General features: G+C 36.5%; 1 protein-coding gene across 1 annotated transcript in view; it reads right to left on the bottom strand.

Annotated features, from left to right (window-relative positions):
- LOC107722631 (TGF-beta receptor type-1-like) overlaps positions 1-23,519 on the bottom strand; it is a 61,769-nt gene that overhangs the window by 16,881 nt on the left and 21,369 nt on the right. Inside the window, exons 2-6 of the mRNA XM_016531078.1 lie at positions 9,271-9,504; positions 6,495-6,734; positions 5,580-5,810; positions 3,850-4,017; positions 2,006-2,162 (exon numbers count right to left, since the gene is read on the bottom strand). Coding sequence (XP_016386564.1) covers positions 2,006-2,162; positions 3,850-4,017; positions 5,580-5,810; positions 6,495-6,734; positions 9,271-9,504 — 1,030 coding nt within the window. The remainder of the gene's footprint in view (positions 1-2,005; positions 2,163-3,849; positions 4,018-5,579; positions 5,811-6,494; positions 6,735-9,270; positions 9,505-23,519) is intronic.

Below are 23,519 nucleotides of genomic sequence, written 5' to 3'. Positions count from 1 at the left end.
ATATAAGTAGCCTATATAAAACTGCAAAATAAACATTCATCTATCAGTACTTTTTACTTAAGTACATAAAAAATCAAGTACTTTTGTACTTTCACTCGAGTAAAATTTAAAACTGAGTACTTTTACTTTTACTGGAGTAATATTTTATTATACGGATCTGTACTTTTACTCAAGTACTTGATTTGTGTACTTCGTCCACCACTGTGCACATTGTCAACATAACAAAAGATGTGATCACAAAACAATCAGGAAAAAAGGCATTACGTGCAAGTTTTTAAATCATAACATGTAAATTGAAATAGTTGCCAGTGGAGATCTCAGCAAAAACGTCACTCGCAAATTAATATTTTTGGTCGCAAATGCGACCGATTTAGTCACAATCTGGAGCCCTGGTGGATCTAAAATATGATCATGCAGAACAAGGTATTAATATGTGCTTTATAAGTACTAACAAACAGCAAATATGCTAGTAATAGGCATGCTAATAAGCAAAGTGTTACCATATATACAGTATATATATATCTCGGTGTTTGTGTGTGTAAAAGCTTTTAAATACATTTTAAAGAAGTTTTGACATTTTTTAACAAATATCATGAATTACTAATAAAACTCATAAATATTATTGCTCAAGTATTTAAGGGGCCGCACATCATGACATTTTACAACCTGAACTACCCTTGCCCTGTCAAGGTCAAATTCTTGAATATTTCTCTAATATTTTAAGAGACTTGTTGACCTTGAAAAACAGTCATGAGACAGTATATTTATGATATAATTTTTAATGTATTATTTTATGTATTTTTTTTTATTTTATGTTAAGATAAAATATTTTTAAATATTAAGCAGTAAAGCAGTTTTGTTGCTATTCTTTTCTAGATTCCTTTCGAGATAGATTATTTTTCTTTTATCATAGAATGTTGTAAACAAGTAATTTTTGTATTAATTGCTTTGTCAAATGAATAGACCAAAAACAGATAAAAGATATAACTTTATATAAAAGAAATCAAAAGAAAATAATAAATTAAATTAAATTAAATAGTTATTATTATATTAATATTTAAAGCATACTACTTAAATAAGGTTTTCTTTTCCAAGAAATGTATTCTTTTATCATTGAATGTTTATCATAGATTATGTGTAATCAAGTTTTAATTGCATTTTAAACAAATAGAGCAAAAAAAACACAAATAAAAAAACCAGGTCACTGACCTGTCTACAACAGCTTATATTTGGTTGCGAGTGGGTAAAAGGTCAAAGGGTGCTTGTTATGTCACTTCTTTTTTTATTTCTGGGCTTTTCTTACCCTCTACTTCACAGAACAATACAGAGTAGACAGGAAAGAAGGCGTGAGAGCTATGTTATGTCACTAAATTTGACATTTTCTTTCCCCAGGCAATCTACCTCATGAACAGTTAATGTTCTCCCATTGTGCAATTAAAGTACAGTATGTGCAATAACCTTATACTTATTATCACCCTAAACCCTAGTACATCCCTACAACTTATTTTATTTATTCTATTCCTATTCCATCTATAGCACACCTGTACATACAATTTATTCTTTTTTTTTTGTGTGGTTTATATTTATGCATGTGTATTTTATTCACATCTCATTTTTATTATCTGTGTGTTGTTGTTGTCTCCGTGTACTGGAAGCTTGTGACACTATAACAAATTCCTTGTATGTGCAAACATACTTGGCAATAAAGCTCTTTCTGATTCTGATTCTGATTCTAAATTACAAAAAACAGCAGCTAAGTGCTTTCTTACGAAACCGCTCACATTAGCGCCTGACTCCTTCTCTTTTCAGTTCTCACACAAGCTAGAATCATTGGGCGTTTCACAAAATCAATATTCTCAGGAACACAAAGCCCTAAGCTCAAGCAAACACTCCAGTTAGGAGCCGTATCGCTGTGCATTGGAATACAAATGTGGGATAGCGCGTGTCTGTCGACTGGATCTAGAAGTATGTCGCTGTGAATGGTGCCGAGTGGTGAATTACTGACCTTTTAGTGCCCACTCTGTGGTTGGGTGCAATATCAATTGTGTCTGTGGCTGAGTCGTGGCGCACGGCCAATCCAAGGTCAGCAATGCAGCAGGTACCATTCTTCTTCACTAATATGTTTTTGGATTTCAGATCACGATGGGCTATTGCAGGCTTACCTGAGGATTGAACACGACACAGTACAGTACAGCATGAAACACGAATTCAAATTAACTGAAGGCTGTCTCTTTCATCTTGAGTTTTCTTTAACAGCAATACATTTAGCTGGTCACTTTATTTTCATCTACTTGACTGCATATAAAACATCACAATTATGTTTTGTGGGAACTTGTGTTACACAGTAGGGCTGCACGATATTGGAAAAAACTCATTGCGATATTCAGTTTTTCTGCGATATATATTGCGATATGAAAAAAAACAAATCACCAGATGACTTGAATAGCTCTATTTGGGGGGAAAAAAATCAATGATTGGGGTGATTTTGTAGGTGAGTAAATCAGTATAGAAAATAAACAAATTACAAGCATAGATAAATATAATAGAACAAACATGCAAATGAAATGAACAGTGCTTTACATTTTTCAGGTAAGTCTAACAGTATTCAGGTACAGAAATTGAATAATCAAATGTAAAATAACACTGCAAAGTCTTCACTGTATAAATTAAATCTAATAAATTGGTTTTAAAGCTACAAAATTTTCTCACACATCCATTTTCTTTCTCAATTGTTTACCTTCACCTAAACCATAAGCAACTGTGTTTACAAGGATACTTGCAGAGACATGTATTTTGACAATTTCGCACGTATGTGTCATTAATAGACGCGGAAGTGAATGGAATTCAGAGTTCACGTGCATCTGCGTGGCTCTCACTGGCTGCATCCGAAAACTGAAAAATGCTGACTTCGAAGGACGCATTCCAAGGTAGGAAGGCATCAAGGCACGTCCGAATTCAATGTTAGATTCAGTTCCTCTCCTGAGATGCCTTCATCTGGCCGATTTTTGAAGGCAGCATAGATGTATAAATCTATGAAAAATAAAGATGGCGTCTGAAAGTTGCGGTCGGTGGTCAGTTTGTGTGTAAATGTATGTTTTTGATCAACGTTTTCCACTTTTGATGTCATTTCTAGTTTGAAATTAATATTGCAGTAATGAAATATTCACTTAGTTATCACCAAAGCTCTCTATATTTTGCTGTAGATCATTAAACCGTTACTCTGTCCGAAATCAGTTTCGTGAGGTGCCTTCGTGCGCAAATGCTGCCTGCAAGTCATTGCCTGATAGGGCAGCGAGGCAACAAGTCAGCTGTCTTAAGTTTTCGGATGCAGCCACTGTGTCTACACTGGACGCGAGCGGCGTGACAAAATACTATGAACCCATAATAATCAGTGATGCTGTCTACACTGGATGCGGCGCGACATGACAAATCTCCAACAGTCACGTTCTATTTACAGACGCGTTCTATTTATGACGTACTGACACACAGTTCAGATGATTTGCAAAGGTCGCTTTGTCGCGTCCAGTGTAAACAGACTTCAGCTGCGACACGGGACGGTGGGACACGGCAGATGTCGCGTCCAGTGACACAGTGTGAGCAAAGAAAACGATCATATATAGAAATATATTATCGAGTATAAATATAACGGTCAGTATACTAAACATCGCACATCCTGTGATATGACTATCGCGGATGCGCACATCGTGATATCGATGCTGAAACGATATATCGCGTGCAGCCCTATTACACAGCATAAAACAGAATATTTCTATGAAAATCTGCATTTTCATGTAAATATGGCTGTTTCAGGAAGGATAAAAGAAAAGTGATCTATGTATTGTGACTCACCCTGAGTGCCCACAATCTCCATATGTAGATGAGCCAGACCGCTGGTGGTGGAGAGAGACAGCTTGATCATGCCCTCTATTGTGACCGTGTACCTGTTCAGGTAGTCAAAGAGCGAGCCGTGCTCATGGTAATCAGAAACCAGCCACAGCTGAGTCCACGTGCCATTATCTGAGATGCACAGAGAGAGAAACCATTGAATGCTCTGCGCTTTGAGGGATAATAAGAGTGTAAGCATATTCTGAACCGTGGCTGTGCTTTAAACTTCTAAATATATCAACATCTGGCAGCTTTTAAGTTTCTTTTCTAGGAAAATATTTTCAAGAATTGTGCTGAATGCTTTTTTGAGTGGCTTTATTGATTTTTTTAATTAAAGTGAATGGCATAACTAAAATGGTTACAAATAATTGTTTGATTAAACTTTTCACAGACTATTTACTAAAAAACTGCCAAAAGTAATTGAAAACCATGCTTATCATCTACTGACAAAACTATCAGATTTGTGAATGGACACAGCCACCACTGACAAATGGGCAGTTCACTCAAAAATTACATTTCTTTCATCATTTACTCACTCTCATGTTGTTCCAATCATGTATGAAATCTTTCTTCTGCTCAACACGAGTTATTCTGAAGAATGTTGGGAACCAAACAGTCGACAGTAGCCACCGACTTCCTCTGTATTTTTGTTCTGTGCTATGGAAGTCAATGGCTACCGTTTGGTTACCCACATTCTTCAAAATATCTTTTAATTTTTCTTTTGTTCTAAACTCATATAGGTTTGGAATAACTAGAAGGTGAGAAAATGTTGACAGAATAGTTTTAGTTTTGGCTAATAGTTAATATGTAGTTAATAGTTTTAGTTTTTGGGTGAACTATCCCTTTAATTGGCTAAGCAGATAGTCTATCACTAATGTACAGAGTTCCTAGTCCATTTGACCAATACATTTCAGTGACTTTTTCCATTATCTTCCAGGCATTTCTAATTACAGTTAAGTGAGTTTAACAAATACTTTTATTGAAGGATTAGTTCACCCAAAAATGAAAATTCTGTCATTAATTACTCACCCTCATGTCATTCCAAACCTGTAAGACCTTCATTCATCTTCAGAACACAAATTAAGATATTTTTGATGAAATCTGAGAGCTTTCTGACCCTGCATAGACAGCAACGCAGCTACCACATTCAAGGCCCAGAAAGGTGGTAAAGACATTGTTAAAATGTGATGCCATGTGACATCAGTGGTTCAACCATAATTTTATGAAGTTACGAGAATATTTTTTGTGCGGAAAGAAAACAAAACTTAAATGTAGTACTCTCATGAATGTATGTCGAAGACAGACACGGAAGAAAATAAATTGCTGAATAAAGTCATTATTTGTGTTTTCTTTGCGCACAAAAAGTATTAAAAAAATTACCTAGAAAAAAAAGACTAATAATAATAATCGAAAACATTGCTACAGATATTTTTATAGGAAAATGTACAGAAAATTTTCCATGATTTTTAGAAATAATTATTTGCACAACTTTTCCAGGCCTGGAAATCACAACTTTTTTTAATTCCCTGATATCCTTTTAGAACCCCTGACTGTTAAAACACTATATAATTGACTGATGGCGCCACAAACAGAAATGTGAAACACTACCCACCTAAACACAAACACACATTGGAAAGCAAAGTTCAACTTAAGTTCAACTTAATGGAACTGAACTGCTTTCATTGATGTCTGACCTTTGTTGTCTGCAGCAATAAAGCCCAGGATGTTCTCATGACGAAGCATGACAGTCTGGTAGATCTCCGCCTCACGGAACCATGAGCGCTCCTCTCTGGAGGAGAAGATCTTCACTGCCACCTCGTCTCCACGCCAGCGGCCCCTCCACACCTCTCCAAAACGGCCCTTCCCTATGCTCTCCTGGAGGATGATGGTCCTGGCAATGGTCCTCTGCACTAGCAGCGGCAAACCTATAGAAGACAAGAAACGGCAGTGAGGGAAAGTCAATTTCAGTCTGACAAATCATACTTCATACATTGCTTGATAACTCTATTTTGTCAGAATACACAGTAATGTCTACTTGTAAAAGGAGAAAGATGCTTTTTGCCCTTATAATGATGTAATTGCAGCATCTGCCAGCAGGGGATAACAGAGCCATGCAGACTAGCCAAACCTTGAACCTTTGACATATACTACGCACAATGTTTGATATGAGATCATGACAGTCATCCAGAAGCTAAAAAACAAATATTTCATCTGAGGCACTGCCAAATGTAGTGTTTCTTGGCTTGGACAAAACAATCATGATAGCTTCTGGACTAAAATCCTTGACTAAAGATAAAGCCTGCAGTGATTCCAGCTTGGCATGAGGCTTATAACACACGGAAAGCATTAAACTGTCAATTTACACATCCTCAATTGTTCCCAAGGGGCTTTGAAAACAAAGTTATGGAAAATTAAATTGGCTTGAGCATACTTTGGGGTTTATGATGGGTATTACAACAAAAACAACCTGCAAATACATGAAATTACCAGGGAATTTTGGTGATTTGATGAGAATCTTTGCATACTAAGTGACACTAGTGACACCAAAATCTTAGAAAGCAGATAGGGGAAACAACAACAAGCTATTAATAGTATGATCTGTAAAATACCTGAGCCTGATCCAGAAGTGGTCATGTCATAGATGAGGTCCTTCAGCGTGGTGCCGTCAGCAAGGAACGGGTGGTCCATAGTGGGGTCTTCCTCACTTGGCACACGATGGTGGATGATGGAGCGATTATGGCACATGTAAAAGAGCAGCACCAGCATGAAGCTCAGCACGCAGATGGGGATGGCAATCACCGCGGCCAAGGCTATGGGACTCAGAGACTGGGGTTCACTATCAGGCAACTCTGAAACCGGAAGAAGCAAAACACATGCTTTTTAGGCTGTAAACTAGTGGTTCCCAATCAAGGAGAAGATGTACGACATTGACATATTTTAGTTTTTAATAAAAGTACCAGAAGTACCAGACATACATATCAACTTACATAGGAGGGCCTTCAAATATTCTATGGGACAAAGGAAGGTTTTTTGAGAACTACTGCTGTAAACACATTGATGCAACAAAATAACAACCTTGTAATAAAAGGTATTACTCACACTAGAGCACTGGTCACAGTCACACTGAAACCATTTTCTAGCCAATACACCAAAAGAAAACAAAAATCAACCTTGCTACATTTTAATAGGCACCACAAGATATTGAGACTTTGAAATACTTTTAAAAGTCATTCTTTTGACTTTATAAAGAGTAGAGGAGTAAACGACTATCTAAACATAAGATGTCTGTTTTGTACATCCATTCACGGTAATGCTAGTCCCTGTTCCTCTGCATTTCAATTTGAACCAACACCAAGACATTTTAGTTAAACAATTGAAATGATCTATTATTAACATTTAAAGGGGTGATATGATGCTGCTAAAAAGAACATTATTTTGTGTATTTGGTGTAATGAAATGTGTTTATGCGGTTTAAGGTTCAAAAAACACATTATTTACCACATACTGTACATTATTGTTTCTCATCTATGCCCCGCCTTTCTGAAACGCGTCGATTTTTACAAAACTCATCGGTCTGAAAAAGCGAGGTGAGCTGTGATTGGCCAGCTATCCAGTGAGTTGTGATTGGCCGAGGAGGGTTAGAGTGAGCAGAGGCGGCCTACAGTGAGCGTCCGGAAGGACATGTGACGACTCCGGGGCTGGACTCCGCTTCGTCCACGGTGAAAGCCGATCCGGCGATCGACAGCGCGAAGTTGAAGTATTTCCTCAGCGACCAGCACGGATCAGCTCCAGGCATGACGAAGCGATATCGTCCTCTTTTTGAAGGCCTAACAAAGTAGTTTTGCTTTCACAATGAAACACACAGCGCCTTCACGACACGGCGGTGGCGGCAATAATACTACCACGAGAATAAAAGTTACGCCTTCTTTCTTTGCGTGAACATTTGGGTGGCGTTATGCAAATCTTCCCAGATAGTGACGTAGGTATGTGGGGGCGTGTTAGAACAAGCCGTTTTAGGTAGGCGTGGCTGACTCTTAACTTTTATAAAGAATATCTCTTTGGATTTGAGACTTTAGTCTTTGCAACTTTACAGATCGTCTTTATGCACCAAGAGCTTGTAACACTCCAAAGAGAAAGGAAAAATTTAAATCGCATCATATGACCCCTTTAAAAGATCAAAGCAAGTGAAACTGTTGAAGGCTATTTCTGTTGGTATGTGAATTTTCATGCATGTTATTTGTCCTTTATTAGTTCTTTTGTGACTATTTTTGAGCTCCAATGGTGAAAAGTGGCTGAATCAATTTATACTGATGGACTCTTTTGATTTGTGACATAAACACATTTAGTGAAGTGCACTGCACTTTTCCCATCAAGCCAAATTTTATTGCAAGGGGATTGGGATTTATTTTTTTTGCAATATGTGGTCTAAAACATCTGGTCTGCAGTAATTCTGCTGGTATACTTTTGAGTGAGGCGTACTTGTGGCTGTTTGGAGCACCTTGTTAAAAAAATTAATAAATGAATAAACATTAACTAAAATAAAGTTTTATGCTTAGTTTAAGTGATTTTCTACATATACAGTACTGAAGATAAATAGAATAAACAATCCATTTGTAATCTACTATAAAAAGTGTTTGAGGAAAAAACGCTCATAATAGAGGAGTTTAGTTAACGTTAATAAAGCTTGATATCCCACTGGATAGATATTCAATAGCAATAAATAAACGAATAAATGCATGAAAAAATTTGTTCTTCTGACATATAGTGAATCCCTGCTACTCCGAATTGTGATTATAACATCAAGGTAAATAATTAACCATTATGATTTTTCTCACAATTGTGCAGCCCTAGTCAAAACCATCTACAATAGACAGCGAAAGTGTAAAGTATGAAGGGACCTCCACGAGCATCATTAAAAACACATATTCGTAATTCACTCATTCATCTCTGGTGCACTACTGCAGGTTACATCAAAGTTTCAAATCACAATTTCTTTTAATTGAAACACAAGGCTCAAACTAATGAAACAAATTAAGCAACAGAGCTGGCTTGAAAGAGCCAAGCACTTATGTCTCTAGCATCATTGCGAAGTGGAGAGCATGAGAGCTATATATTCTTTACTAAACGTCTCTATCTGTGATGCAAGAGCCAGTGTGCACTCCAAGATTAGTAATAGTATCTTTCATACAAGTGACATGGAAATGTATTGACACAATGGGTCTTGCTTCTGTGAGCTCAAGGTAAAAAAAAAAAGATTTAATCAATGTACAGTCAAACAGACACAAGATTTGAAGGCATTATAAAAGCACTAAACTGCAACACACTCTATAATCCAAGTATGATGTTATAGAGACACAATCTTTGAAGATCATATTGTTCTCTCACCTGGGTTGACCTTTGGGTTCTTGTTGCACATGTCCGTGTCGCAGCAAAACGGATGCTTGCCGTTGTTGGAGGGGGCGCATTGGAAAGGCCTGTCCCTTGGGTAAAGATCATCCTGCTGAATGCACTGACTCTCCTGTGTCACAAATTGTCCGGCAGACTTTGCAATGACAGCAAAACACAGGCCAGTTGTGTTGCATGTCCGATTTACACATCGCTCACAATAACACAGCAATCCTGATTCAGAAAAGAGAGACAAAGAGACTCTAGTTTAGGACACATTTAAATAGTCAGCTTGTTAATTTGTATAGGAAGTGTCCAAAACGGATTCACCTATTCATATAATAAAAAACAACATTAAATAATTTTTAATCTTCATCATAAAGAATTTAAGGTTAGGATGTACACTACCACTGATTTTTGAAAGAAAAACATGCTTTAATTAAGCAAGGACATGTTTAATTGATCATTTATAATGTTACAAAGATTTTCTATTTCAAATAATTTATGTTCTTAAGCATAAGAGGCTTCTTTCAAAAACATTGAAAAATCTTACCAACCCTAAACATTTGAACGGAAGTGAAGTTGAATGTATAACAGAAGAACACTGGGACTGGTCACTGGTCACCTCATTCACTCAAAGAGTTCTACACTGTGATAAATTAATCTTTTGAAGTACAGATATTTCATGTAGTCTCTCAATATTTCAATAAGACTGTACACTGTTTGTCATGCCAATAAAACATTCATATTTCAAACTCAATGCAAGGTCATAAAAACGGTGTGCATAATAAATATAAAAAAATAGAAAAATGTTCTAAATAGTTAGGCTGCCAACTGCAGTTCCCTTTCGAAAGGGAACTCCACGCTGCGTCTTCTAGTCTAGAGGGCGCTAGGGCAACGCCTTCAGCGTGACCGGCATCTGAAGCATGAATGAAAAAACGACAATGAACATTTTTTTTTTTTTTTTTTAGAGAAGCTCTTTTTTTTTTTTATTAGACATTAAAGACATAACATGCAACATTTACAACTTTAACAAGACATCCAATAAGATAACACAATTAAAGGAATAGGTTTACATTACATAGAAAAAAAAAAAGACAGCATATACCCGTTCAATTTTCAAGTAACTTCAACTCTTTAGCGAATAAAATTGTATCTCTACATTTTTTGTTATCAATACATTGGAGAGACTCAAAATACAAATGAAAATCAGTCATAAAGACCTTCAAACAGGGTTTAGAACTATTTCTTTTACTTTTATGAATATGAAATTTACCAAATAAAATCATTAGATTCATCATAAAATTGACAGATGCATTTTTTGATTCAAAATATAAGATAACATCTTTGGATGTTAATTCACAATTATAACCAGATTTCTGTTGAATATATATATAGATAAATCTTCCCAGAATTTTTTGGAATGGTAACATTAAAAAAAAAAGGAGTCTGATTTAAGTAGACAGTTTCTGAGCCATTTTACTTTGAAAGTATAATTTAAATCGAAAAAGTCCAAGAGCTCAAAACCACCCTCATTCCTTGGACCCTGAAGAACTTCCTTTCTTAAATGATGATGTTTATTCCTCCAAACAAATTTAGTAAATAAATCGTTAATTTTTTTACAAACTGAATCTTGAACAAAAAGGGATAATGCCGGATAAACAAATCTAGATACCCCTTCTACTTTGGTTAGAAGGACTCTACCTATAATAGTCAAGTCTCTTTGAAGCCAGTTATTAAAGATGTTTTGAGCTTTTTTAAGTTTAGGGGAAAAATTTAATTCTTGTCTCTCCACTATATCTTTTGTAACACTTATTCCTAAATACTTAATCGTAGTTTTTACTGGGATGTTACATAACATTTTTTCATTTGATTCATAAAGGCACATTGTTTCACATTTCGTTACATTTAACATTAAACCAGAAGCAACAGAAAAGCTGTTTACTAACTGCAATGCTGCGGGCAACTGTTCTTTATCTTTCAAGAAAAGAACAGTATCATCCGCAAGCTGAGTCAATCTAATTTGTTTATTGAAGATGGTAATTCCTTGAATAATTGGAGAATTCAAAACTTTTATTGAAAGAAACTCTACTACAATAAGGAATAAAAAAGGGGATATAGGACAACCTTGACGCACTCCTCTACAAATGGGAAATCTTTTAGAAGTGTTTGGATATAAATTAATAGAACTATTAATACCTCTATGAAACATTTCAATTATAGAAACAAATCTTTCCCCAAAACCAAAAGATTTTAATGCCCTATACATAAACTGATGCTCAATTGTGTCAAAAGCTTTATGGAAATCTAGAAAAACAATTAAAGCCTCTGATTCCACCAAATTTGAATAGTCTAACAAATCCAAAATCAGTCTAATGTTCCAACTTATATGTCGGCCAGCCATAAATCCAGTTTGACACTCATTTATGATTTCGTCTAGACCTTTTTTTAAACGAACTGCATAAACATGAGATAACAATTTATAATCTACGTTTAATAATGTTATAGGACGCCAGTTATCCAAAATCAAATGATCTTTATTTGGTTTAGGAAGTAGGGTTATTAACCCGTTTCACAGAAGTCGATAATTCATTTGATTCAATACATTCCTTATACATTTCAAATAAAGGGTTTTCAATAATATCCCAAAAGCAGAGATAAAATTCAACTGAAAGACCATCTGTGCCTGGCGATTAATTTTTTTTCATTGAACGAATAGCTGTAACCATCTCTTGCTTCCTTAGTTTTTCATCACAAAGGTCTCGAAACTGAATAGAAATAGATGAGACCGATTGCTTAACTGACTCAAAGAAGTCAGAACATTTATCCATTTCAAATACAGATTCATATAACTGAGAGTAAAAATATTCCACATAATTTGAAATCAATTTTGGATTCGAAGTGAGTACACCAATTTTAAGAGAGGAGATCATTTGTCTTTTATAATTTCGCTTTTCAAGTGAAAAAAAAATAGCTTGTGTTCTTTTCCCCCTTTTCCAACCACTTAGCTCTAGAACGAATGAATGCCCCCTTTGCAGTATTAATATATATCTGATCAATTTGAGTTTTTAATGTCTCCAATCTGACTTTTTCATCTTCTGTAAGATTATCTTTTTTCAAAAGTAAGTCTAATTCTGTCATAAGTGCCTTACGAAGTATATCGGCATTAGAGACTTTGGGTTCTTCCTGACAAGTTTTTTTTGAAAGAGGACTGCCTGTTGGAGTATTTGGGGATGAATCAAAGTCTCCAGATGATGCTTCGAGAAGCGAAGAAAGTAACTTTCTGTCTTTGTTCTTTGGCATTTTGGAAAATTCACACGTGGGCTGGCAGTCTGATTTATCAATATACGTCACAGTCTGCTGTTGAGGTTTTTATTAATGAAAAAGTTAAAGCATTCTACTTTTAAAGAGAGTTCTCACTCCCCACCTTGTAAATACAAAACAAATTCGCCCAGAAGATGCAAACTCCTCAAAAACGCCTCAGAGCTCGTACCAACACAACCGTTCAGGTCGCCATCTTGCGCCACCTCTCAACGACAATGAACTTGACATTGGCAGACGGCAGCCTATGACGTAAACAATAACGCGACTGCGGGTATAAAAGAGCGCCTGTGGAATACGTCATCATCTTTTTTGTCTTCAGGAGATCCGTTTGTTTGAAGCATAGTGAAAAGGCGATATGGAAACATCCTCTGACAAGCACTTTAGGAAGTGTGTTCCCCCGTGTCCGCGTTTTGTGACACCGAATGATACACACGATATGTGCGTTATTTGTCTCGGAGAGGATCATGCACGTTCTGTTCTCGAAGGAGCAGAAAGCGCGGCTTGCAAGAGCTTTTCTATTAAAAAGCTCCGTTCACACTTGTCCCTTTTCTCGAGGGAATTAGGACGAGTGTCGGCGCCCGCTGGTTCGAGACCTGCTGCAGCCGAGGCGCAGCGGAGACTGAGATCATGGGGCTCACAGGTCGAGCTGGCAGAGGATTTTGAAATAGGTATTTCTCTTTCTCATTCTTCTGCCGCCAACGTGGGCGATCTGCTGGATGTGGATGTTCTTTCTTTAGAGTCATCTGATCCAGCAGATAGTGCTCTTTTAGATGCAAGCCTAGAAGAGCAGGATGTGGTTGTTGAGGATTAAAATGAAGCATTGGAACCCTCTCAGCCTGCCTGCCCCGCATACAGTGAACTGTTAGAGGTTGTGGCGCGTGCGACTGAGAGATTAAATCTTCCTTGGAAACACGAAAAGCCAAAGACCGCTCGTGACAGATTAGATGAGCGTTTTTTGGCTGGCCATGATCTCCCGGTTCCAACAAGTCTTCTGTTTTTGCCAGACTTGCACACCGAGGTGGAAAGGTCTTGGAAAAATCCATATTCGGCTCGCGTTCATCTTTTTCACCATGCATGCGAACGTGGAGGGATTGCGCGAGTACGGATATGCATCGATGCCTCCCATAGAAGAGACGTTGTCAAACTATCTTTCAATGGGAGAAACATCGATGTTGAAGACTCCGACTCTGCCTCTGAGAATGAAATCTAAGCTGAACGGCAGGGCGTATGCAGCTGCGGGTCAGGCTGGTGGTGCTCTGCACACAATGGCTGTGTTGCAGGCCTACCAGGCTGATCTGCTTAAAGTCCTGGATGATGGCAAGGGCCTGTACCCTGAAGCGGTGATCGAGCTGCGCCACACTACAGATATTGCTCTCCGGGCAACTAAACAAACAGCTGCCGCAATTGGTCGTGCAATGGCGGCAATGGTGGCCATGGAGAGACATCTCTGGATTAATCTGGCTGACATCGGGGAGAAAGAGAAACATTTTCTTCTCGATTCGCCAGTCTCGCCCTCTGAGTTATTCGGCACATCAGTTGAGACTGTGGTCGATAAATTCAGAGAGGCGAGGGCGCGGTCAGCAGCTTATAAGAAATGTATACCACGCCGTCCTGGGTTAAAACCTCGGGGGACCCTGGGCCGTCTGCGTCTGTGGACTACAGGCAGGCTCAGAGGCGAAGTGTGGCAACTCAGCTCCTCCCCCTGCGCTCTCCTTACAAATATAAATTGCAATAATATTTCATAATATTACTTTTTTACAGTATTTAACCAATAAATGCAGCCTTGGTGAGTACAGAAGATCATTTTAAAAAATCTCACCAAGTGGCAGTGTATGGTTAAGATCTAAAGGAAAGCATTAGGAAACTAACCTATTAAAGGGATAGTTCACCTAAAAACAAAAAAATCTGTCCTCATTTACTTGTTCCAAACCTGTATGACTTTCTTTTGTGGAGAAATGTCTGGGGTTTTTTTGTTAACACAGTAGAAGTCAATGGGGTCCAATGCTGTTTGGACTTGAGGGTGAGTAAATGATAAAAGAGATTTTCATTTTTACAGTTTGCATGGTAGAACAGTCAGAGAACTAACATTACATTTACAGGTTGGCTTCAAACATATCACATCTATCCCTCCTCTTGAGCACTTCCCCATAGACTGTTGCTTACATTAGCTTTATCTCCTGATGCAATTTTTCATGCCTCTAAAATGACTGACAAGTTCCTTAACTCAGGGCAATAAAGACCATGTAGATAAAAAGCAGAGGCAGAGCTGGATAAAAACACAACTGTCTCTTGGGACAAATGCAGTTAAAGATCAATGGTAAAGTCTTTGCACAGGCTGTATACCATAACCGTATAAACATCTAGTGTCATCTTTGCTCCTGCTGTTTTATTCATGAGAATGTAAGAATGTACGTTCCTCATTAGTGTATTTCATATGATGTTCACTATTATGACAAATGTGGTCTCTGGGGCAACAGGAGCATGTTGAAATGACTCCTATTTACTGAAGCTCTTGTCATTGAACTAACTGGAATCATACCTTGTAATAATCTTTTCATTTTAAAAAAATCCACCTGTAAATGACAAAGATCATCCTTGAGAGAGTCGTGTTCTCAAGGATTTTAGGAATATCTTGCTCTTCTCTACTGCATATAAACCTCTGTTAATTGGTTAAGAATTTATCTTTTGCTTACTAAAAAGCATTACAGATGCAGGCATCAAGATGCAGATAATAGCATGTTTAGAAAGAAAACAGCAGGAGAGAATAAAAATACATCAGTGGTAATTGGACCACCATCCCAAAATTTCATGAAATGGAAAAATAGACAAAGACTGGCATTTAAGATAGATAGGAAAAGATCCAATGGACATAAAAACTCTAAAGGGATAGTTACCACAAAAACAATTAAGTTACAGTGGTAAGAAAAGTATTTGTTGTTTTTTTTCTGCATAAATTGGTCATAAAATGTCATCTGATCTTCATCAAAGTCACAAGTATAAACAAACACAATGTGCTCAAGCTAACAACACACAAACAGTTATAATCTTTCTTGTTTTTATTTAACACATCCCATTAAACATTCACAGTGCTGTGGAAAAAGTATGTGAACTTTGTAAGTGACTTCCTTCATTGTTGTTATACCTACTTGTTACCAACAGAATGATGATGTGTATTTTTCTTAAATTTAGTTTTGTTTAAATATCATCTTTGTCCATTTAGTACTGGCCTTCAGAAGTTACAGAAGAAACTAACATTTTCCCAGAACACAAAATAAGCATGATTTACCCCAATCATCCTGTTCAAAAAGTTTACACCCCGCCTCTTAAAGGGGACATCGGATGCAAAATTCACTTTTACATAGTGTTTGCAAATGTGTCTTAGCAGTGTGTGGACACAACCACCCTACAATAATAAAAATCCATTCACTCCTTTTTTTTAATCCCCCAAAAACCTAAACAGTCCCAATTATCAAGCAGTTTTATGATGACATACTGCTCAGGCCCCGCACACGGCCACTGATAGCAGTAGCTCATTTTCATTTATAGAGTCATGCACCGAAATGGGTCGCTGTGAACAGAGCTGTTTAGATCAGAAAAAAAAGTGTGTTGTTTTACATGACCATTGGGGAATTTGAACCAACGTATGTTGCAGACATTTCATGAAGACCCTAAAGAACCATACCAAATGGGCATCCGATGTCCCCTCTAATGCACTGTATTTCTTTCGTGAGCATACCAAACAAGGGACTCATGAACAACTCATGAAACTCATCACAAAACAACAAAAATAAACAAACAAACAAAACAGTTCCATCATCCAGGTAACAGCAACAAGGTAAAGTTAATTTGCTTTTTTCACAACACTGTAAATGTTTAATGGGATGTGTTAAATAAAGACAGGATAGATTATAATTGTGTGTTATTAGCTTAATGATCATTGTGTTTGTCAATACTTGTGACTTTAATGAAGATGACATTTTATGGCCAATTAATGCAGGAAACCAACTAATGGGTTCACATACTTTTTCTTGTCACTGTAATTACTTTTAAACCTGTACAACTTTCTTTTGTGGAACATAAAGGTGAAATTCTGGATAATGTGCTGGTCCCTCTGTTGTATGTCACGGCATAAAACGACCATCATATGACTCTTCAAAGGCTTCCATGTATGTCCACCTCATAAATCAAAGAGATAAAATCAAAAACAGAATCAGTCTGACTTGTAAAAAAACATCCTTCAGACTATTTTTGACCTGGATAAACTATTTAATTGAAATGATCTGACTCAAAAGAATGATTCATTCATGAATCAGACATCACTACTAAACTCATTAACTCTCAAAAACATGTTAAGGAGTATTAGGGTTAATGGCAAGATATTTAGTGAGCTACAACTGAAATTTCAGTCTGTTCCTCACAACCATCTGAAAAAAACAAGAAGTAAAATTTACTTAATTTTTATTTTGCAAGTTTTTGCACGCATATTTTTTAAGTAAAATTTAAGTACGGAATTAAGTAAAATCTACTTAACGAAGTTATGTCAAATTAGCAAAGGAAATAAGTAAATTTAACGTGGCCAGTTAGAGTTTGATGAGTAATTTCTACTTAATTATTTTATGTTTACCCTGCAATACTCAAGTACATTTCACTCAGTCACGGTTTGTAAACTTTACTCAAAAAACACACTACTGAAAAAAAGCCAATAAAGCATGTAGTTCACTTACAATCACGTAAGTAAGCAAGTAGACAACTCATTATTCTTTTTAAGGTAATATGTTTTAGGGCTGGGCAAAAAATCGAATGCGATTTTCATGCAAATCTCGTAAGTAAAGCCGCTTCCAGTGATTAGTAGTATTTTGAACACGATTTTGTGTAGCTTGTCCGTGAACTACGGCTCTGTGCAGTAAATGCCGCTCCATCTGAAAGCACGTGCTGGAGATTTACTACTAATCACCGGAAGCGGCTTTACTGACGAGATGCGCATGAAAATCACATTCGATTTTTTGCAGTTTGCACAGCCCTAATGTTTACTCAATATAATTATTAACTGAATAAACACAGAGACCTGAATACTTGGCACATGATACACAATGATGGTGACAATCAGTGAATAGTGTTTGATTATGAATGACAGCTCATGACAGATATTAACTCCAGATGTCACAAAACAGCAAGTTAATTAACCTAACAACAAAAGCAACCATAAAACAGTGTAAAAACATCTCAAAAACAGCAAAAAATCTTACCTTATTAATTATTCATGCCCAAGTGCATGATGGGAACAACAGGATCATGACTTTGATATTTACTTAAACAATCTTTGTAAAAATAACAAACAATTCCAAGTAAAATATACTTATAAGTTCAAACTTTAAATTCTACAAGCTTAAATTGAGTACTAATACTGAATTTACAATTTTTTTTAAATTCTTGCCTGAACTAAATTAATGTAGAAATCACATTTATTTTTCTGTAGTATTTACTTTACCACAAAATCATTTTTATCTGTGACTAAAATTGCTTGAGGTCCAGCAATGAACCTTCCTCACCAGCCGGGGTCCGAACAATTATATAATAATTATATTATACCTTTTTTAAGACCTGCACAAACAAAATTAAAATGACTGTAGAAAGCATGATTTAGAGTTTAGATACAGGTTTTCACAAAAAGTTTTATAGAATGATTAACTTAACATTTCAGCCTTTAAATATTTTCTTTAAGAAAATGGAGGCAAAAGTGTCAATTATCATATTAATTTAAACAATTATCATCAATCAATAGTATTTTAATTAAATAAAATATAAATATGTTACTGTCTTAATTGTTTACATTTTTATAATGCATTATCTTCTTGTCAATCCACTAGTTCACATTTACAACGTTTGCAGCATAAAACATGGGTTGATTTTCAAAACAAAAACAGACTGGCTTATTGAAAAATGCAAATTCATCCTTTGCCAGCAGATGGCGCTTTCGGAAAGGCATAAATAGCGGTACATAAAGCAGCGCAGCAGCTGACTTTGAAATGTGCAGCACTCATATTCAATGAAATCATAGCCTTTTGAAGTTTAATCGTCACATTAACCCCAATTGCAATTGTTGTCCCCTAATTTAAAGGGGTCCTATTATGCTTTTTCACTTTTTGTATTTTAGTCAGTGTGTAGTGTGTATGTTTGGGCATAAAAAAGATCTAAAAAGTTACAAATCTCAAAGTCCACTCCAAAGGGAGATATTTTGTTTTTAAAAAATCCCTTTTCAAGAACTACAACAAACGGCTCGTTTGGACTACAGCATTGTTTTCTGGGTTTTGTGATGTCACAAAGCGGCCCATTAGAATATCATTACAATTAGAATATCATTCGAATGGTTGGGGGATGGGGAAGGGCGAGGTCATGGTTAGAACGCTTGGTTGAGTGCATGAGACAAGACGACGACGAAGAAGTGCTGCTGTAGCGTCAAGTTTTCGTCATGTCGAAGAAACGCTGTTTTTTTCACCCCCGTGCCTTTTGAATTTCCTTGCAGCAGATGTTTTCTACCTCGCCGGGCATTTTAACGCAGTTATTACACATGCACCTGAATAATAATTATGTATGTAAATATGTATTACAGTTCTGAAAATGTTTTTATAAATTGCTGACAGTACAATACTGGACAATGATGTAATCTGCAGAATTTACACTCCAATTATTAGACTATGGTATAAATAAATTAAACTGTATAACAGTTTCACACTGGGACAGCTAACCAATCACAACACATTTCGTTTTTTTCGAAAGGCGGGCCTTCATTAAAACCCAGAACTAATCGAGCCGTTTGTGCCAGGCTGGAGAGAAAGGTATTGTAATAATGTAAATTATGTGAAAAATAATGCGTTTTTCGAACCACCAAGCATGAGAGCATGTTCTAGTACACCCCCAAAACAAAATCAAGACTTTGTAAAAGAGCATAATAGGACCCCTTTAAGACCTTCTGAAATCATAATTCAGATTTTCTTGGCTTTAGAACGCTTGTAAAATAGCACTTTTATGATTATTTTCATGTTTTTTTTGTCATTTTGGAGCTTAACAGCCTCAGTCCTCATTCACTTTCATTGTACTGGAAAGAGCAGCCAGAATATTCTTCAAAATATCTCCTTTTGTATCCCACAAAAAATGTTTTGAACAACATGCAGGTGAGTAAATCATGACAGAATTTTTTTTATTGGTGAACCATCCCTTTAAATATGACTTGAATTCTAAGTTCTGAGAAGATACTGGTATTGACACAGAAACAGCTGCATTGGCATGTTTACTACAGCAAGTCACAGAACAAACATTCTCAAGAAAATATTTCAAGTTGAAAATATATATATATACATTGCTTTGGTTTTAGTTAACTATAGCTATAAAAAATGACATTGAAAAAAACCACAAGCTGTATTTCTATACTGAAAAGGATCTTTTTGTAACTGGATTTTTGTGACTACAGCCCAGAAAAAAAAAACCAGGTTACCAGCCTTATTTGTGAAGGACGTCAGTCTCACACACACAAGTCTTACAAGGAAGTACCGTTTCGCCTAATTAAAAATAAAAATTGAAATCGCACCTCCTCTGACAAGCAGTTTTGTTGGCCAGTCTGGAAAGAACCCTTATATCGTGTTTCTAACTTCAACATTAATTGATTATAGGTGAGAGACTTTACATCAAGCAATGTTCCAATTAAATGATTCCCTCAGAGAAGAGATAAGGAGCAGAAAGTCGAACAAAGTGTCTCACTCTGCGCCCACTGGGGCCATTATGTATGCAGTATATGCTGCGGGTTGTCACAGTCATTCCTCTGAATGAAGTTGTAAGTGAATGAGAGTTTCTGACTAACCAATTTCAAAAGGTTTAATCAAATGCTGCCATTAATATGCTATGGGGGCCTCTGCAGTTTCTAGTTCATGGACAGGAATTGGCAGGCACCTTTATACAATCCATTATGCATTATTGATTCAGTTTTAATCAACACACACCTTGAAATACAAAACAAATGATGAATTTATGTTTTGTCAGTGGACGACCAAACTATAAAGGATTGGTTTAGGTTTACTTGTTACTGATAAACCCATGACATTAAATTGTTTTTTGTCTATCTCCATACTTACAATGCAACCACAGAAAAAAAAGTGAATCAATTACTTCTGTCGCTTAGCAACTAGAAGCAGCACATTGCTGAACCCATTGCTTTCAGTTACCTTTAAAAATCCCATTACTCACTCAGAGCCTCCACCCATACAGCCGCCTCACCTCAACGTACCACAGCAATGAAGCTTGATAAAATTAGTATATTAATGCATGTATGTAATTTATTCACATATTTAATATCATATCTTATATTTGTAATATCTTATGTCTGCCCTATTTTCACTTTGTTCATTGGATCAACAGTGATGATTATTCAAATGTACTAAAAGACAACACAAGATGAAGAGCTCATGTTATGGCTGGGTGTCTCCTTACTCACTGCGATAAAACGGGAAATTCTTCAGGCTAGAAAAAAGGAAGTGGGCGTGTCCAGACAGCACAGACTAAACCACAGCCTCGCCAATGTAATGAGTAATAAACGAGTACGCTGGCATTTCCACTAGTAGCCTACTTAACACTAAATTCAAACATGTTCCTGTTTTGAATGACTGGAAAGATCAGATCAGATTTTTTTAATAGCCCAGGAAATACAGAGGATGGTAGACAAAATAAAAGCTCTACATGCAGATCTGAATCAGACAGTATCCAGATCACCTGACAAACACTTGCAGTGTTGTCATTTAAAAGCCTGGGGTCAGTAAGATTTGTTTTGAAAAAATAAAAATAATAACACTATTATTCAGAAAGGATACATTAAACTGATCAAAATTGACAGTAAAGACATTTAGAATGTTACAAATGATTCTATTTCAAATCAGTGCCGCTTTTTGAACTTTCTATTCATCAAAGAATCTTGAAAAAACTGTCAGAGTTTCCACAAAAATATTAAAGGTGGGGTATGTATTTTTTTAAAAACGCTTTAGAAAACTGGGCCATTATGTATGCAGTATATGCTGCGGGTTGTCACAGTCATTCCTCTGAATGAAGTTGTAAGTGAATGAGAGTTTCTGACTAACCAATTTCAAAAGGTTTAATCAAATGCTGCCATTAATATGCTATGGGGGCCTCTGCAGTTTCTAGTTCATGGACAGGAATTGGCAGGCACCTTTATACAATCCATTATGCATTATTGATTCAGTTTTAATCAACACACACCTTGAAATACAAAACAAATGATGAATTTATGTTTTGTCAGTGGACGACCAAACTATAAAGGATTGGTTTAGGTTTACTTGTTACTGATAAACCCATGACATTAAATTGTTTTTTGTCTATCTCCATACTTACAATGCAACCACAGAAAAAATGAATCAATTACTTCTGTCGCTTAGCAACTAGAAGCAGCACATTGCTGAACCCATTGCTTTCAGTTACCTTTAAAAATCCCATTACTCACTCAGAGCCTCCACCCATACAGCCGCCTCACCTCAACGTACCACAGCAATGAAGCTTGATAAAATTAGTATATTAATGCATGTATGTAATTTATTCACATATTTAATATCATATCTTATATTTGTAATATCTTATGTCTGCCCTATTTTCACTTTGTTCATTGGATCAACAGTGATGATTATTCAAATGTACTAAAAGACAACACAAGATGAAGAGCTCATGTTATGGCTGGGTGTCTCCTTACTCACTGCGATAAAACGGGAAATTCTTCAGGCTAGAAAAAAGGAAGTGGGCGTGTCCAGACAGCACAGACTAAACCACAGCCTCGCCAATGTAATGAGTAATAAACGAGTACGCTGGCATTTCCACTAGTAGCCTACTTAACACTAAATTCAAACATGTTCCTGTTTTGAATGACTGGAAAGATCAGATCAGATTTTTTTAATAGCCCAGGAAATACAGAGGATGGTAGACAAAATAAAAGCTCTACATGCAGATCTGAATCAGACAGTATCCAGATCACCTGACAAACACTTGCAGTGTTGTCATTTAAAAGCCTGGGGTCAGTAAGATTTGTTTTGAAAAAATAAAAATAATAACACTATTATTCAGAAAGGATACATTAAACTGATCAAAATTGACAGTAAAGACATTTAGAATGTTACAAATGATTCTATTTCAAATCAGTGCCGCTTTTTGAACTTTCTATTCATCAAAGAATCTTGAAAAAACTGTCAGAGTTTCCACAAAAATATTAAAGGTGGGGTATGTATTTTTTTAAAAACGCTTTAGAAAACTGAGTCGGGCCGAGTACCAAAACCAACTTGTAGCCAATCAGCAGTAAGGGGCGTGTCTACTCATGATGCGGAGGAGAGAGTGCTCAGTGCACAGGACGGACATTAGCCGAGCCAAGCGACGACAGGAAGATAGAGATGGTGGATAAAAAAAACAAAAGAGGAAAACGTCTGCGGAACAAAAGAAGGCTTACGATAAGGCAAGAAGTAGGACCCGTGTAAATATCGGATCAGCTTTCTAGCGCTGGAGAGAACTCAAGGAGCGGGAAGTCCTGCGATCGGATGCCGAGGTTGCTTTGTTTCTTCTCAATAGGTAACATTGGTTTTGCTTTGTTTCACAGAACTAATATGTGCTGGCTTTTGCTTGAATATGCTCGTGTGTCATGTTCGCTTGTTTATTCATCTGCAATCGTATTGTTGTCGTTCCCTTCAGCTATGATAAAGACACATTCATTTCCACACCCTATAAGCCTGGAGCGTCTAAACCTCCTCCACTGTCTGTTTCAAGCATCAGCTCCAAAAGTGTGTCCGAAAAGTAAGATAATATTTTTAATACAGCAGATAATAATACAGCAGATTCTGCCATAATCGTTGCCTGGGTTGCGTACGTATATGTGGGGCAGAGCTATT

This window comes from Sinocyclocheilus rhinocerous, unplaced genomic scaffold, assembly GCF_001515625.1.
Source record: "Sinocyclocheilus rhinocerous isolate Xijiao unplaced genomic scaffold, SAMN03320098_v1.1 scaffold541, whole genome shotgun sequence".
Lineage (NCBI taxonomy): Eukaryota > Metazoa > Chordata > Actinopteri > Cypriniformes > Cyprinidae > Sinocyclocheilus > Sinocyclocheilus rhinocerous.
The sequence above is the reverse complement of the archived record's forward strand: the minus strand, read 5'-3'. Positions and strand labels throughout refer to the sequence as shown.